This window comes from Danio rerio, chromosome 18 (genome assembly GCF_049306965.1).
Source record: "Danio rerio strain Tuebingen ecotype United States chromosome 18, GRCz12tu, whole genome shotgun sequence".
NCBI lineage: Eukaryota > Metazoa > Chordata > Actinopteri > Cypriniformes > Danionidae > Danio > Danio rerio.
This window is the reverse complement of record NC_133193.1, coordinates 1639039-1655000: the sequence shown is the minus strand read 5'-3', so window position 1 is coordinate 1655000 and position 15962 is coordinate 1639039. Positions and strand designations below refer to the sequence as shown.

General features: G+C 41.7%; 1 protein-coding gene across 1 annotated transcript in view; it reads left to right on the top strand.

The window, feature by feature from the left end:
* The window catches only part of hcn4 (hyperpolarization activated cyclic nucleotide-gated potassium channel 4), a 140672-nt gene that overhangs the window by 106018 nt on the left and 18692 nt on the right, over positions 1-15962 (top strand). The window contains exons 5-6 of the mRNA XM_680986.9: positions 6618-6764; positions 8763-9003. Coding sequence (XP_686078.4) covers positions 6618-6764; positions 8763-9003 — 388 coding nt within the window. The remainder of the gene's footprint in view (positions 1-6617; positions 6765-8762; positions 9004-15962) is intronic.

Sequence of the window (15962 nt, the reverse complement as noted above, 5' to 3'; positions counted from 1 at the left end):
CTGCTAATTTCAGCTTCCGGGTTTAAAATGAGTTTTGGGGCGAATCAAAATCGGCGACGTAGCGCAGAACTGCAAGTGCAATGATGACGCGTCGGTTTCTCATTATTATTCATAGCGGCATTTTCTTATCCTATGAGAAGAGCCGGCTGCTTAATTATTCATGAGAGCACGTGCATTCCGAAGGCAGACCTGCCAGTTTCAAGCAAGCTGAGAGACCCGGACCCACGGCACGCAGTAGCCGTTCATGAAGGCTCGTATGCGTTTGTTTCCATGATCCACGGGGTTTGTTGCATGTTTTTTCCCTGCGATCTTGTCAGGGCCGATCATACAGCAAAGCTGTGTGTACTGCAAGCATTTTTGCCGGGAGAGCAGCACGAGAATTAGAGAATGGCGGAAGTTGACTTTCATTAGGAGTTCGTTCACAGTCAGTCACATGGCCGTGCTGCTGTGTTTGCCTAAATCCTCTATATTACCAGCAGGGCTAACGGTTAAAATAGACGGGTCAGGAGACCTGCTGCACTGAGTCTGCATTCAGATCTATAATAGACCCGGGGATCGAGAGAGAATCCTCATTTATAGTGTTTACATGAACACACTTATCTTTATAATGATATAAATAGTGGTTATGTGTTTATGAAATTATGAATAACAAATGTAGCAGGGCATTAAATCACTATTTATTTAACGTTGTAAACTATAAACTCATGCGTCTCCTCAAGGGTTTGTGTCTCATTTTGTGAGCTAACTGACAACAACAGTTGTTCGCTCCCCTTCTCCCCTGCTGGCCACGCCCACTCCTGCCCTGTGCTCGCGGAGCTCCGCCCAATAATCATGCATCTTCTGAACAAATTCGGAAGTAGACTTTAACCGAAAGTGGGGGTGTCATGGCCCTTTAAAAAAAAAAAAAAAAGCGTAGCTCCTAAGACAAATTTCACTATCTCCAGAAATGTATATAGGGGCACATATTCATAATGAGCCTGAATTGTTGTTCATATGTTGGTTCATAGTCTGCTGCTTTACTTCAGCTCAGTGATCAGTGTCTGCATGTGGTGGTCTGCAGTGGTTCTGCTCTTCAGAAGCGGTGCACAGGCTGTGATTAATCCAGGGTTTGGCTGAAATCAGAGAGAGGAAGAGCGGCAGAAGGAGAAATCAATGTTCAGAAATTATAATTAAGCGTCTGACATCTCTTTTGGGATATAAATTATTCATGTTTATTTGGAAAGAACATTTGCATGTGGTTTTGGGGCGACAGAGAGACCAGGAGAGCAGAACCTACGTGTGTATGTGTGTGTGTGTGTGTGTGTGTGTGTGTGTGTGTGTGTGTGTGTGTGAGTGAGGGAGAGAAAGAGAGTGTGTGTGTGCATCCCTTGTACATTTGTGTGTGTGAGAGAATATCTGTGTGTGTGTGTTTGTGTGTGTGTGTGTGTGTGTCTCGCAGAAGCTGAATTGATTTGTGAATTGACTGTAACTGACAGCTGATGTTTGCTTCCCTCAGGAAGAGCAGTTTTACCTGAGCGCCATCGTCATGTAAGTAAATCACTGAGCTGATGGAGAGACGGCCCGGTGTGTTTGTGTTTGTGTGTGTGTGTGTGTGTGTGTGTGTGTGTGTGTGTGTGTGTGAGTTGGGTGTGTGTGTGTGTGTGTGTGAGTGTGAGTTGGGTGTGTGTGTGCAACATCATGTAGTGTTATGAGTGTGTGTGTGTCTCTCTCTGTGTAACGTGGATCAGATGCTACATCACTTCCTGAAACGGAAGTTCAATTTCTAGGGCTATTGAGGAAAAGTGACAGCAGGTGAAGGAGAAATACTACAGTTCATGTTTATATACAGATTATTCCCTAATTCATTTTCCTTCAGCTTAATCCCTTTATTCATCAGGGGTCGCCACAGCGGAATGAACTGCCAATTGTCCAGCATATGTTTTACGCAGCGGATTCAGTTGCTAGCCAGTATTAGGAAACACCCATACACACTCAGACACACACACACACACTACGGCCAATTTAGTTCATCAATTCATCTATAGCGCATGTGTTTGGACTGTTGGGGAAACCGGAGCACCCGGAGGAAACCCACGCCAACATGAGGAGAACATGCAAACTCTAAACCAATTGATGATAATTTCAATGTTAATAGTATTATAATGATTATAAGAGTTTACATTTGAGTGTGTGTGCATATACAATCACTGGCCACTTTATAAGGTACGCCTGTCCACTTGCAAATTTCTAATCAGCCAATCACATGGCAGCAACTCACTGCATAGGCATGTAGACATGATCAAGACGATCTGCTGCAGGTCAAACTGAGCATCAGAATGGGGAAGAAAGGGAATTTAAGTGACTTTAATCGTGGCATGGTTGTTGCTGGAAGACGGGCTGCTCTGAGTATTTCAGAAACTGCTGATCTACTGGGATTTTCACGCACAACCATCTCTAGAGTTTACAGCGAACGCTCCGACACAGAGGAAATATCCAGTGAGCGGCAGTTCTGTGTGCGCAAATGCCTTGCTGATGGTCAGAGGAGAATGGCCAGACTGGTTCCAGCTGATAGAAAGGGAACGGTTGCCTGCTCTGATGAGTCTCCATTTCTGCTGACACATTCGGATGCTCGGCTCACAATTTGGCCTCAACAACATGACAGCATGGATCATCCTGCCTTGTATCAGCGGTTCGGGCTGGTGGTGGTGGTGTAATGGTGTGGGGGAGATTTTCTTTGGGTCCATTAGTACCAATTGAGCATCAACGCCACAGCCTACCTGAGTATTGCTGCTGACCATGTCCATCCCTTTATGAGCACAGTGTCTCCATCTTCTGATGGCTACTTCCAGCAGGATAACGCAGCATGTCATAAAGCTCAATCATCTCAGACTGGTTTCTTGAACATGACGATGAGTTCACTGTACTCAAATGGCCTCCACAGTCACCAGAGCTCAATCCAATAGAGCAGCTTTGGGATGCTGTGGAACGGGAGATTGGCATCATGGATGTGCAGCCGACAAATCTGCAGCAACTGTGTGATGCTATCATGACAATATGGAGCAAAATCTCTGAGGAATATTTCCAGTAGCTTGTTGAATCTCTGCCATGAAGGATTAAGGCAGTTCTGATGGTAAGGTGATCCTGTACTAGGAAGGTGTACCTAATAAAGTGGCCGGTGAGTGTATTTGTGTGTATGTGTGCTGATTAAGAGTCCACACACACTCAGGGAGGTCAGTGTGTGTGTGTGTGTGTGTGTGTGTGTGTGTGTGTGTGTGTGTGTGTGTGTGTGTGTGTTTGTGTGTGTGTGGTTTGTAGGTAAGCCGTCACAGTCGATAGAACAGCTTCATTGGGATGCACACATGAATGTGGAAGGCTGGTGTGTGTTTTATTCAGGTGGAGAGAGAGAATGTGTGTGTGTGTGTGTGTGTGTGTGTGTGTGTGTGTGTGTGTGTGTGTGTGTGTGTGTGTGTGTGTGTGTGAGGGGTTTCTTCATTGAGTTTAAAGAGTGAAGATTCAGCAGACAGACAGAATCACTGACGAAAAGACCATGCTCAAGATGATCCATTTGAAGAATATTTGTCTTTTCTATATTCTATATAGGGGCGTCACGGTGGCTCAGTGGTTAGCTCTGTGGCCTCACAGCAAGAAGGTCGCTGGTTCAAGTCCCGGCTGGGTCAGTTGTCATATCTGTGTGGAGTTTGCATGTTCTCCCCGTGTGGGCGTGGGTTTCCTCCAGGTTTCCCCCCTCAATGCAGATTTTCAAAGTTGTGATGTTCTTTCTGAGTCACCCTGTACATTTCCAACATTTGTCAAAATATCTTCTTTTGTGTTCAACAGAAGAAAGAAAGTCATAAAGGTTTGAAACAAGAGTCAGTGAATGATGGGAAAATCTTTATTTTTAAATGACTTATCTCTTTAACTCGCCATTTACACAGTTATTCAAACACATTTATTCAACACAAATGAGAATGTGATAGAAATGTGCTGTCTGCTGGACTCAGCGCTGCTCTTTCTCTGTTGGATTATAAGTGTGCATATTAAACAGCCTGTGTATGAGCCACTAATTGACATTCAGCACAGGTGTGTGTGTGTGTGTGTGTGTGTGTGTGTGTGTGTGTGTGTGTGTGTGTGTGTGTGTGTGTGTGTGTGTGAAGGTCAGTGTAGATCTCAGCACTGTTGCTCTGTATTCAGCAAACCTTTGATCTTCTGCTTTGTCCTGTGTGAACCGTCCTGACAGTGTGTGCACTCATACACACACGCACACACACACACACACACATATCTCGGGTCTTGTATAAACAATGTCATCTATGCAAAACTGACACAAAATAAAAGTCTAGCATTTATGTATATGTTTTTATATTATCAATGATGCATACATGATTACAAACATGCAGCTATCAAGGTTATAACCCTAACGAAAAAACGAAAACCAAAATGGAAAATAATTGTCGTTAACTGAAATAAAAATAATAACGAGAGTTTTTTTAAAAACTAGAAGCTGTATTGTGTACATACAAAACTAACTGAAACTGACTAAAATTATAGCAAAAACCTCCTTCGTTTTCGTCTTTGTGAATGTATTTAATACATAATCTTACTGGAAGCCGTTTAGAAGTAAATCTGATTCGCTGCAGCTGTTTGACTCCTCAGAGTCTGTAGTTCTGCTGCCATTGGCCAGATTGAGCCGGTTGTCCTCCAGTCATCCTCGCTGTTGCTCTCTCGAAAACAACGAGTGGACATGATAGCAGCACGGTGACCATTAAATACAGACACTTAAAACTATTACTTTAACACATTTGCACCCAATAATGGGTTTTATTTCTGTATCGCGATCGCCGATGTATCTTTTTAACCGGATCTTCTAAGTGAACCGGTTGAACTAGTTCACCAAAATGAACTGAATCATTTGAAACGATTTGCATCTCCAGTAAGAACTCATCCACAAACTACTTACTCTTTAACAAGCCTAATACCCCCTCTGACTCGAAATAATCCAATATACACTCTCATTCAGTTAATCATTCATTCATTCATTTTCTTGTCGGCTTAGTCCCTTTATTAATCTGGGGTCACCACAGCGGAATGAACCGCCAACTTATCCAGCAAGTTTTTACGCAGCGGATCCCCTTCCAGCTGCAACCTATCTCTGGGAAACATCCACACACACACACATTCACACACACACACTCATCCACTACGGACAATTTAGCCTACCCAATTCACCTGTACTGCATGTGTTTGGACTGTGGGGGAAACCGGAGCACCCGGAGGAAACCCACGCGAAGGCAGAGAGAACATGCAAACTCCACACAGAAACACCAACTGAGCCGAGGTTCGACAGCTGCACCACTGCCTCGCCTCTTATTCAGTAATTAGAACAGTAACATTACACTAAGATCAAATTTGAGAAGCGGTTAACTGGTAATACAGCGCATGCGTGATTCAGTGAACCAAACACAAACAGCACATGACTGCTGTGACTGAACTAAACTTGAACAACAGCTGGTCTTGAAGGAGAGCATCTGATGAAAAACTTAAGTTTATTTTATTACAGACAATCATAATGGAATTTAAATAAGTGAATCATGCTTCAGTTGGGTTGCAAAACTTTACTGTAAGACATTTTTCAGATCATGGTGATGTCTTAACTGACTGAAATTACTATTGCTGACTACATAATGTTGAGTCCAAACATCCACGTTAAAGATCTGAACTTCCCATCACTACTGTGTATCTAACCTCAGAGCAGCCTTGCACACGTATTGTACTTAAGGCTGCTATCTTGTGGGCTGTTGTATTTGAGGATGGGTAGATGGTATTGGTAGATGATGGTGTTCATGTGTCCTCTGAATACATGTTTAAAAAAATGTATGGCTGAGTTTTTACTATACAATATTTATCCTGTTGATTTTGAATCTTGCACCTAACAAATATCCTCATTTATAAAAAATAAAACTAATAATGAAACTAATAAAAACTAAACTAAATAATTTCAAAATATACAAACTAATAAAAACTAGTAATGTGTGTGTGTGTGTGTGTATAAATACACACATAAACACAAAAAAATACTAATACATGAATGTATATACTATAAAATATATATGCATATTTAATTCATTCTTTTGTTTTTGGTCCCTTTATTAATCAGGAGTCGCCACAGTGGAATGAACCGCCAACTATACCAATATATGTTTTACACAGCGGATGCCCTTCCAGCTGCAACCCAACACTGGGAAACACCCATACACACTCATTCACTCATACACTACGGCCAATTTAGTTCATCAATTCCCCTATAGCGCATGTGTTTGGACTGTGGGGGAAACCAGAGCACACTGGGAGAACATGCAAACTCCACACAGAAACACCAACTGACCCAGCCCGGACTCAAACCAGCAACCTTCTTGCTTTGAGGTGCCAGTGCTAACCCCTGAGCCACCGTGTCTCCCCCTGTCAAATAAACATGCATTAAATTCAGTGGGATATTCAGAGTTGCTCAGTGTTACATCAGAAATAAAGCAGGCATATTTCGCATGTTCTTGTTAATGTGTTAAACAGTGATAGTCACAATAATAACCACCTCTCTCTCTCTCTCTCTCTCTCTCTCTCTCTCTCTCTGTGTGTGTGTGCAGTATAAGCAGGTGGAGCAGTACATGTCCTTCCATAAGCTGCCAGCAGACATGAGACAGCGGATCCACGATTACTACGAGCACAGATACCAGGGCAAGATGTTTGATGAAGAGAGCATTCTGGGAGAACTCAATGAGCCACTGAGAGAGGTGAGGGCACACTGATGAATGCTGGGAAAACTGCATTAACACACACACACACACACACACACAAACACTCCATACCAGTGGTTCTCAAACTGTGGTACGTGTACCACTAGCGGTACGCAGGCTTCCTTCTAGTGGTACGCAGAGGAATGAAATATGTCAAGTACATGCTGCACACATTTCACAATTGATCAAAAATGATGTATATAATGTGCCATATATGACATATAGCCTATATTTCTGATGTAATCTGCCACAGTTGCCACAGAAGCTGAACAAAGAGTTCAACCACATCTCAGCAGAAATACTGTGTTTCTTGAATTGAAATAAATATGTGAATCTTCAGTCTGCAGCGTCAGTGTTGTGCGGTGCTTCATCAGTTTATAGCAGGCCTATGTGTGTACATTCTCCCTATATCTCAAACTAATCATGAAGAATGTTGTGGGTTTGTCACTATTTTGGTTTGTCAATGGAAATGATCCCTTACATAACAATGTCTGCCCGAAAATCAAGCACATGCTATTTCCTAAAATTAGTTTTTTTTAACTGTCTGCAGTAGTGTCTGATCACTGAGGACTGTGTTGGTCAAACCAAAACTAACAGCATTTTCACAAATATGTGTGTATGTTTTGACTGAAGTGTGTCATTTTGCAAACAATCTAGGAATTCTGCATATTGAGAGTGCTGTTTAAATAATTGTGATTATATTTTGGCATAAAAGAACCCGGTTTTCAAAATTGTGTGTAAATAATTGAAAAAAACTGTAAATGACTGATTCTGCTGGTGCAGAATATAGATCGCAGGTGCCCACAATTTAACGCAATTTAAAATGTGGAAGTGCGCCTGTTTTGGCGATTGTCTTAGAACATTCTGATTCAGTCGCCTATGGGAGAAATGACTAGGAATAATAAACGGCAGAAAACGGTCAAACTACTTGCTCTACAAACAAATGTTTGCATGACTATACAGAACAAGTAGAATTATATAATAAGGAAATATCAGTTTGCAACATCAAGTAGCGTAATGAGCAGTTTTTAACGTCAAAAAATGAATGGAAGTGAACGAGACTGGAAGTCTCAAGCCAAAAAGATTCAAATGGCAGCGCCCGCTCGTCTGCAGAGAATAAGGTGAACTAGCCCACCAGAATTATTCGCCATCCTGTTATTTTTTCTCCCAATTTCTGTTTAACAGAGAGCAGATTTCTTCAGCACATTTCTGATCATAATAGTGTTAATAACTCATCTCTAATAACTGATTTATTTTATCTTTGTCATGATGACAGTAAATAATATTAGACTAGATATTCTTCAATACAGCTTAAAGTGACATTTAAAGGCTTCACTAGGTTAATTAGGGTAACTAGGCAGGTTAGGGTAATTAGGCAAGTTATTGTATAATGATGGTTTGTTCTGTAGACCAGTGGTTCCCAATCTTTTCAGGCCGCGACCCCCAAAATGGCAATGCCAGTGAGTCGCGCCCCCCAATATATTCTGAGGTTGTTATAAATACAGAAACCTTGCATGCAATGGAGCACACACACCAATGGACCCAAGTCTATTCTTCTTTAATTTTTTTTTAATGTATGAGAGCTGTAAACGGGCAACAAAGTTTTACCAGGTGTTATGAAATCTGCTGCATTTGACACTATTGCTGTGTCTTTAATATAATGTAATTACCCCAGGGGTTGCAATCCAATAGAAGTAGTAACTATAAGCTACTATAGTAACTATATGGTATACGACTATTTTTTCTCTTCAGCAGGTTATGGATAAAATATGGTAATTTGTATGGTTTAATAAAATTAAATAGATTTTTGACAATCACCAGGCGACCCCCCTTCATTGTCCCGCGACCCCTCGGGGGGTCCCGACCCCCACTTTGAGAACCATTGCTGTAGACTATCCAAATAGAAATAGCTTAAAGGGGCTAATAATTTTGACCTTAAAATGTTGTTGAACATTGAAATGTTTGATCAGGAATGTTTTGCTGTTCACTTCACAGGAGATCATAAACTTCAACTGTCGGAAGCTGGTAGCGTCGATGCCACTGTTCGCCAATGCAGATCCTAATTTTGTGACATCGATGCTCACTAAACTTCGCTTCGAGGTCTTCCAGCCGGGCGACTACATCATACGAGAAGGAACCATCGGGAAGAAGATGTACTTCATCCAGCACGGTGTGGTGAGCGTCCTTACCAAAGGAAACAAGGAGACCAAGCTGTCGGACGGATCCTACTTTGGAGGTACAAATGATTTGCAAACATGCAGATTGTCCACACATTTTACAGTTTAAAACATTTATTTTAACCCTTGTGTGCTGTTCATCCACTCTGGGCTGATTTTAAGTCTTAATTTGGCCACAGCTTTCTCTGTGTTTGAATAAATGTGTTGCGTTGGCTAAATCTGATTAGCTGAAGTCGCACCAAAGTGACAGCCAGCAGAGCATTCCACTTGGTCTTACAGCCTTTGGATGGGTTATTTTCACTATTTATGATGGCATAGCAGTCAAAATACGTCCAATGAGCTCATGTATAGGACACATTTTGGACCTTTGTCAGTGAGGGGTGGGTCTTTTGAACCACCCAAACCTCCCTGGCCTGCTGTGTAAGTCTTAAAAAGATTTCAATTTGACTTTGTGAAACCTGCAGAGACCCTAAACATGGAAATGCAAAAAGTAGATCATGTTCACACACACACACACACTTGTGCAGCTATCCTTATAGGGACTTCTCATAGACATATTGATGTTTCTATTGTGCAGACTGTATATTCTCTACCTCAACCCTCACAGGAAACAATCTGCATTTTTCGTAATGCTTAATTCTGTGTGATTTATGAGGCGTTTTTGAAATTTAAGAAATGTCAAAATGTACCGGTATATTGCTATACTTGTGGGGACATCTGGTCCTTGCGATTTAAGGAATACCAGGTATACACACACACACACGCACGCACGAATACAGTGGAGCTCAGCCATTTCTCCGGCTTTAATATTCATAATGATGGATTAGCCAAAACAAAAGCTTTCTGCCTCTAAGCTCTCTGGACAGTCACCGAATCGTGGGATCGCCGCCGATAAGTGCCCTATTTCTGGGACATTAGCACAGATGCGTAGAAGGCAGGGTTTGGGTCATTTCCGGTTATTCTGCTCCTGTTGAAAGCGCTCTGTTATTCAGTTTCCAAGATGAAACAGCAGCTCATTTCTGTGACTGACAAATGTGCTTTCTGTTCACGCTGTTTTAGGCGTAATGAATAAATAAAGATGACATGCTTTTGTGTCCCAGCTGCACTGATGCTTTTGACAGTGTTTACTTCATTCATTGTGAATTAGAAAGAGGCGTGCATTTGAAGAATATGTACTGTAAATAAACACCAAATGGGCAGTTTTAGGGGTTTAGTTGATATGAATGTGTTTCTATTGACACAAGGATGGATTATTAATGAAAAGTGACAGCAAAGAAATGTGTAATGTAAAAAAAAAAGAGTTGACACTTAGCTGTTTGCTTATAAAGCTTGTTTGGCATGCTGTCACAGGAGAGAGCCCTGAGCTCATAAGATCCTCGAGCGCGGGGCTCCCTCCCATTTGCAAGGCAAGAAAGGAGTTTGTGCTCAGAAAGATCTGGAGAACTCCCCTGCTGTAGTAGCTAATGAACAGATAGTAGGGGTGTCAAAATTAACAGTGTCTTCGGTGCACCGCGATGCAGATGCAGACAATTCGGTATCGGTTCAGTAATAATCATAACCGGTTATTATGTACTAAAGTCATTTACCTCATATGCGCTCTGTCGCAAATTCAATTCAATTCAATAATTGCTTTATTGGCATGACAATTATTAGAAATGTATTGCCAAAGCAGTTATAAAGTTTACATAAAAAGCAACATACATATATATAATAAAAAATAATAAAAAAAACAGTACACACAGTAAATAAATACATAAAACAATACATTATATTATTCAATATCACATTAATATCACATTAATATTCAGTATATAATATTCAGTATATTATAATATTATTCAACATTAATTATTCATACAAATCAATACAAAAACAGATCAGAATAAATGTACATTTTTAGGATAAAACAGTGATAAAAACAATAATAATTAGTATATTTACTCTCTCTGTACTCTTCTCGGTGTGATTTTTCCTCCCCTCTCCTTTCCTCTCGGCTGTTACAACGATACTTCTGAATATAGGTCTGGTTTCCCGCGGCTGTACCTGTGCATTGACGCAGGACCAGACCAGATTTCATGCGGCGCGGGAATACATTTCTGAATAAATCGTGGTAGCGGTCGGTAACTGGTGTAATTTTAACAGGAGTGGGCGGTCTCACAATATCACTCCAGAGCGAGCAAGAAAGCAAGCACGTGCGTGCATGTGTGTGTGTGTGTGTTTGTTTGGTGCTGTCTATGTTTGTGAATGAGAGACAGTGTGGTGCTGTGTGTTTATACAGACAGCTTGTTATGCCTCCCCCCAAAATATAACACTGTGTATGGAAAGCATCGTTAATGCACCGTGATGCACCGAGAAACAAATTGAACCGAATCGATGGCATGATAATCATAACCGAACCATGAGACCGGTATAGGTTCACACCTCTAACAGATAGTGATCGCTCTTAAGAGATAACTACTTGCTTGGAGCATGTCTATGGTGCTGATTTGGATTAGTCAGTTAACTTAAGCTGCATGTTTTTGGACGGTGGGAGGAAACCCGGGGGAAACCAACATGAGCACAGGGAGAATTTGTAAACTCCACACAGAAACGTCTGCTTGTTTGGTAAAGACTGGAACCAGTGGCATTCTTGCTGTGAGGCAACAGCGCTAACCACTGGGCCACCGTGCCACCCATCTATGCAGAAGGAGGAGTAGGGGTGGAAGGGGGGATTCTTCAAAACGAAAATAGCAGTGGTACGTAACCCAGGGTATTTGTAGTAGCTTAGGAGTCATCTGATTGGTGCATTAAGAATTGGATAATGTGGATCCAGCCGCTAGCAATCATAAGCATGTGATCCTCTCCAAATTAGTTTATAAGTAAACTTTACTTATTATCTATATAAATAAGATTTTTGAATAATCTCATATATTAATGTTAATGCAATTGCTAACATTAACAATGAGCAGTATATTTTGACCTCATTCAGATGAATCTCTGAGTGCTGTCCATGGTTTAATTATGTGATCATAGTGTTTCAGTGTGTGATTTGTGTCACATCATTTAAGTTATCTTCTGACCTTCAGTTGAGGTCAAAGATCAGGACTGGTACTTTATTCTGCTGTTTCTCCTTCACCTCATTCTTATGGTTGTTTGCTGATGAAGTATTGACGCATTAGCAATATGTGACCTGCTGTGTGTCACTAATTACAGCTGGTGAACAGTGCAGGTGACCTCTGACCTCCAAGACAACATTCACTCCATCTCTAGCACAACACCAGTGTAAATCACACAAGCTTCTGACCGTTTAGAAGTCTTAAAGTCATTCCTGGCACCGAAGCATGCTGGGAAAGGAACGGAAAGCCGTGGAGAATTTGTTTTTTAACCTGAGTTATTCACTCATGAAATTAATTTATGTAACGCCTCTTCAGGGGGATGAGGCTGTTTATATTTATTACTTATCACATGATGCTGGCTTTGGCCAAAACAGCAGTGTAAGAACTACAACAAAAATCCCCTTAGACACTGCAAAAAATGCTTTTATTACTAAGTTTTTATCTTGTTTCCAGTTCAAATGTCAAAAAAAATCTTAAATCTGTCTTGTTTTCAGAAATAATAAGTCAAAATGAAGTGAGTTTTTCCTTAAAACAAGCTAAATGCACTCACCGGCCACTTTATTAGGTACACCTGTCCAACTGCTCGTTAACGCAAATTTTTGATCAGCCAATCACATGGCAGCAACTCAATGCATTTAGGCATGTAGACATGATCAAGACGATCTGCTGCAGTTCAAACTGAGCATCAGAATGGGGAAGAAGGAGATTTAAGTGACTATATGTGGCAGAGTGAGACTTTGAACGGGCTGGTCTGAGTATTTCAGAAACTGCTGATCTGCTGGGATTTTCATGCACAACCATCTCTAGGGTTTACAGAGAATGCGCAGACAAAGAGGAAATATCCAGTGAGCGGCAGTTCTGTGGGCGCAAATGCCTTGTTGATGAGGCCAGAGGTCAGAGGAGAATGGCCAGACTGGTTCCAGCTGATAGGAAGGCAACAGTAACTCAAATAAGCACTCGTTACAACTGAGCTCTGCAGAAGAGCATCTCTGAACACACAACACGTCCAACCTTGAGGTGGATGGGCTACAGCAGCAGAAGAGCACACCGGGTGCCGCTCCTGTCAGCTAAGAACAGGAAACTGAGGCTACAATTCACACAGACTCACCAAAACTGGACAATAGAAGATTGGAGAAACGTTGCTGCTTTGATGAGTCTCCATTTCTGCTGACACATTCGGATTGTCGGGTCAGAACTTGGCCTCAACAACATGAAAGCATGGATCATCCTGCCTTGTATCAGCGGTTCAGGCTGGTGGTGGTGGTGTAATGGTGTGGGGGAGATTTTCTTTGGCTCCATTAGTACCAATTGAGCATCAACGCCACAGCCTACCTGAGTATTGCTGCTGACCATGTCCATCCCTTTATGAGCACAGTGTCTCCATCTTCTGATGGCTACTTCCAGCAGGATAACACCATGTTATAAAGCTCAACCATCTCAGACTGGTTTCTTGAACATGACGATGAGTTCACTGTACTCAAATGGCCTCCACAGTCACCAGAGCTCAATCCAATAGAGCAGCTTTGGGATGTGGTGGAACGGGAGATTGGCGATATGGAGCAAAATCTCTAATGAATATTTCCAGTACCTTGTTAAATCTAGGTCACAAAGGATTATGACAGCAAAAGGGGGTCCAGCCCGGACCTAATAAAGTGGCCTGTGAGTGTATATTGCCAATGGGCTATGCATAATAATATTATTTCAAAGAGACAAGATGATCATTCGCACACTATTAGAAGAACTCAATTAATTTTGACTCATTCTTTCTGAAAACAAGACAAGTGTGCTGCTGTGCAGGTAGTGAGCTCATGCATGCGTGTGTATACATGTGTGTACATAGTGTGTGTATAATTGTGCACTTGCCTGTGTGTATGGGTGTGTGTGTGTGTGTGTGTGTATGCATGTGTTTACATGCATGTGTTTTTGTGTGTGTGTATGTGTGTGTGTGTGTGTTTTGTATGTGAGTTTGCATTTGTGTGTTTGACTGAGTGTGTGTGTCTTGGGTGTGCATGCATGCTTGTGTATACATGTGTGTAATTGTGTGTGCATTAGCCTGTGTGTGTGTGCATGTGTGTGTTTACATGTATGTTTATGTGTCTGTATGAGTGCATGTGAGTGTGTGTTGTATGCTAGTTGGCATGTGTACGTGTGTGGTTTTGTATTTGAGTGTGTGTGTGTGTATGCTTGCATGCATGCATGTGTGTACATGTTGTGTAATTGTGTGCGCTTTTGCCTGTGTGTGTGTGCATGCGTGCATTTACATGCATGTGTTTACGTGTCTGTATGTGTGTGTGTGTTTTGTATGTGAGTTTGCGTGTGTGTATTGTATGTGTGGTAGTGTATCCGTGTGTGCATGTGTGACACCTGAACTTGTTTTCAAGTGAAAGAGGTTTCGTCATCATATGTCATTGCAGCTCATGAATATTAATTAAGGCATGCATGCTTTGCTGGACCATCCATTCATGTAGCTAATTAATATTCATGAGGCAAGACTTCACTTGTGATTTGTTATTCGGGTCTTGTGCAGATACAAGCTGAAAAGCCGTCAGGACACATCACACTGACCCAGCACCGACAGACCATTTCACACCAACTTTTCTTTGATCAAATATTTCTCCTGTTATCTTTCTGAGCTCACATGACCTGCATTTCATTTACTCAAGAGGGTTGAGGAGTCTGACCTTTAACATCAACAAGACGTGATTGATTTCTTTAAGTGACATTCTGTTGACAGATTTTAATTGTTTCTATTGTCATTACTATGGGTAAAAAAGAAAATCTGCTAAATTATTGGTTTCAAATGTACAATTAAATAATATACACTCACCGGCCACTTTATTAGGTACACCTGTCCAACTGAAAATTTCTAATCAGCCAATCACATGGCAGCAGCTCACTGCATTTAGGCATGTAGACATGATCAAAACGATCTGCTGCAGGTCAAAGTGAGCATCAGAATGGGGAAGAAAGGGGATTTAAGTGACTTTGATTGTGGCATGGTTGTTGCTGCCAGACGGGCTGCTCTGAGTATTTCAGAAACTGCTGATCTACTGGGATTTTTACGCACAACCATCTCTAGGGTTTACAGAGAATGCTCCGACAAAGAGGAAATATCCAGTGAGCGGCAGTTCTGTGGGCGCAAATGCCTTGTTGATGAGGCCAGAGGTCAGAGGAGAATGGCCAGACTGGTTCCAGCTGATAGAAAGGCAACAGTAACTCAAATAAGCACTCGCTACAACCGAGCTCTGCAGAAGAGCATCTCTGATGCTCTGCAGAAGAGCACAGTGTCTCCATCTTCTGATGGCTACTTCCAGCAGGATTGGAATTGGTATTGGAAGGGAGATTGGCATCATGGATGTGCAGCCGACAAATCTGCAGCAACTGTGTGATGCTATCATGACAATATGGAGCAAAATCTCTGAGGAATTTTCCAGTGGCTTGTTGAATCTCTGCCATGAAGCATTAAGGCAGTTCTGGAGGCAAAAAGGAGTACGGTACTAGTAAGGTGTGCCTAATAAATTGGCCGGTGAGTGTAGTTTAAACAGAATCAATCAAAACAACAAATTAGCAAAAATCTACACAGTGTCCAGCATAAAAGAAAACACCCTGACAGATTTGTTAGAAATATCTGTTCAAATCTGGACTATTGGTTTTACCAGTAGACAATACCAAAGCCAACACTTCAGCTATTGCAACAAATTAGAGTAAGTTTTAAAATAAAATTAATTACAGGAAAAATCAAGGAGGCAAAGGTGTCATGGAGGAAGGGTGCTGGTTTGAGCCTCAACTGCGTCAGTTGGTGTCTGTGTGGAGTTTGCATGTTCTCCCGTGTTGGTGTGGGTTTCCTCCGGGTGCTCTGGTTTCCCCCACAGTCCAAACACATGCGCTATAGGGGAATTGATGAACTAAATTGGCCGTAGTGA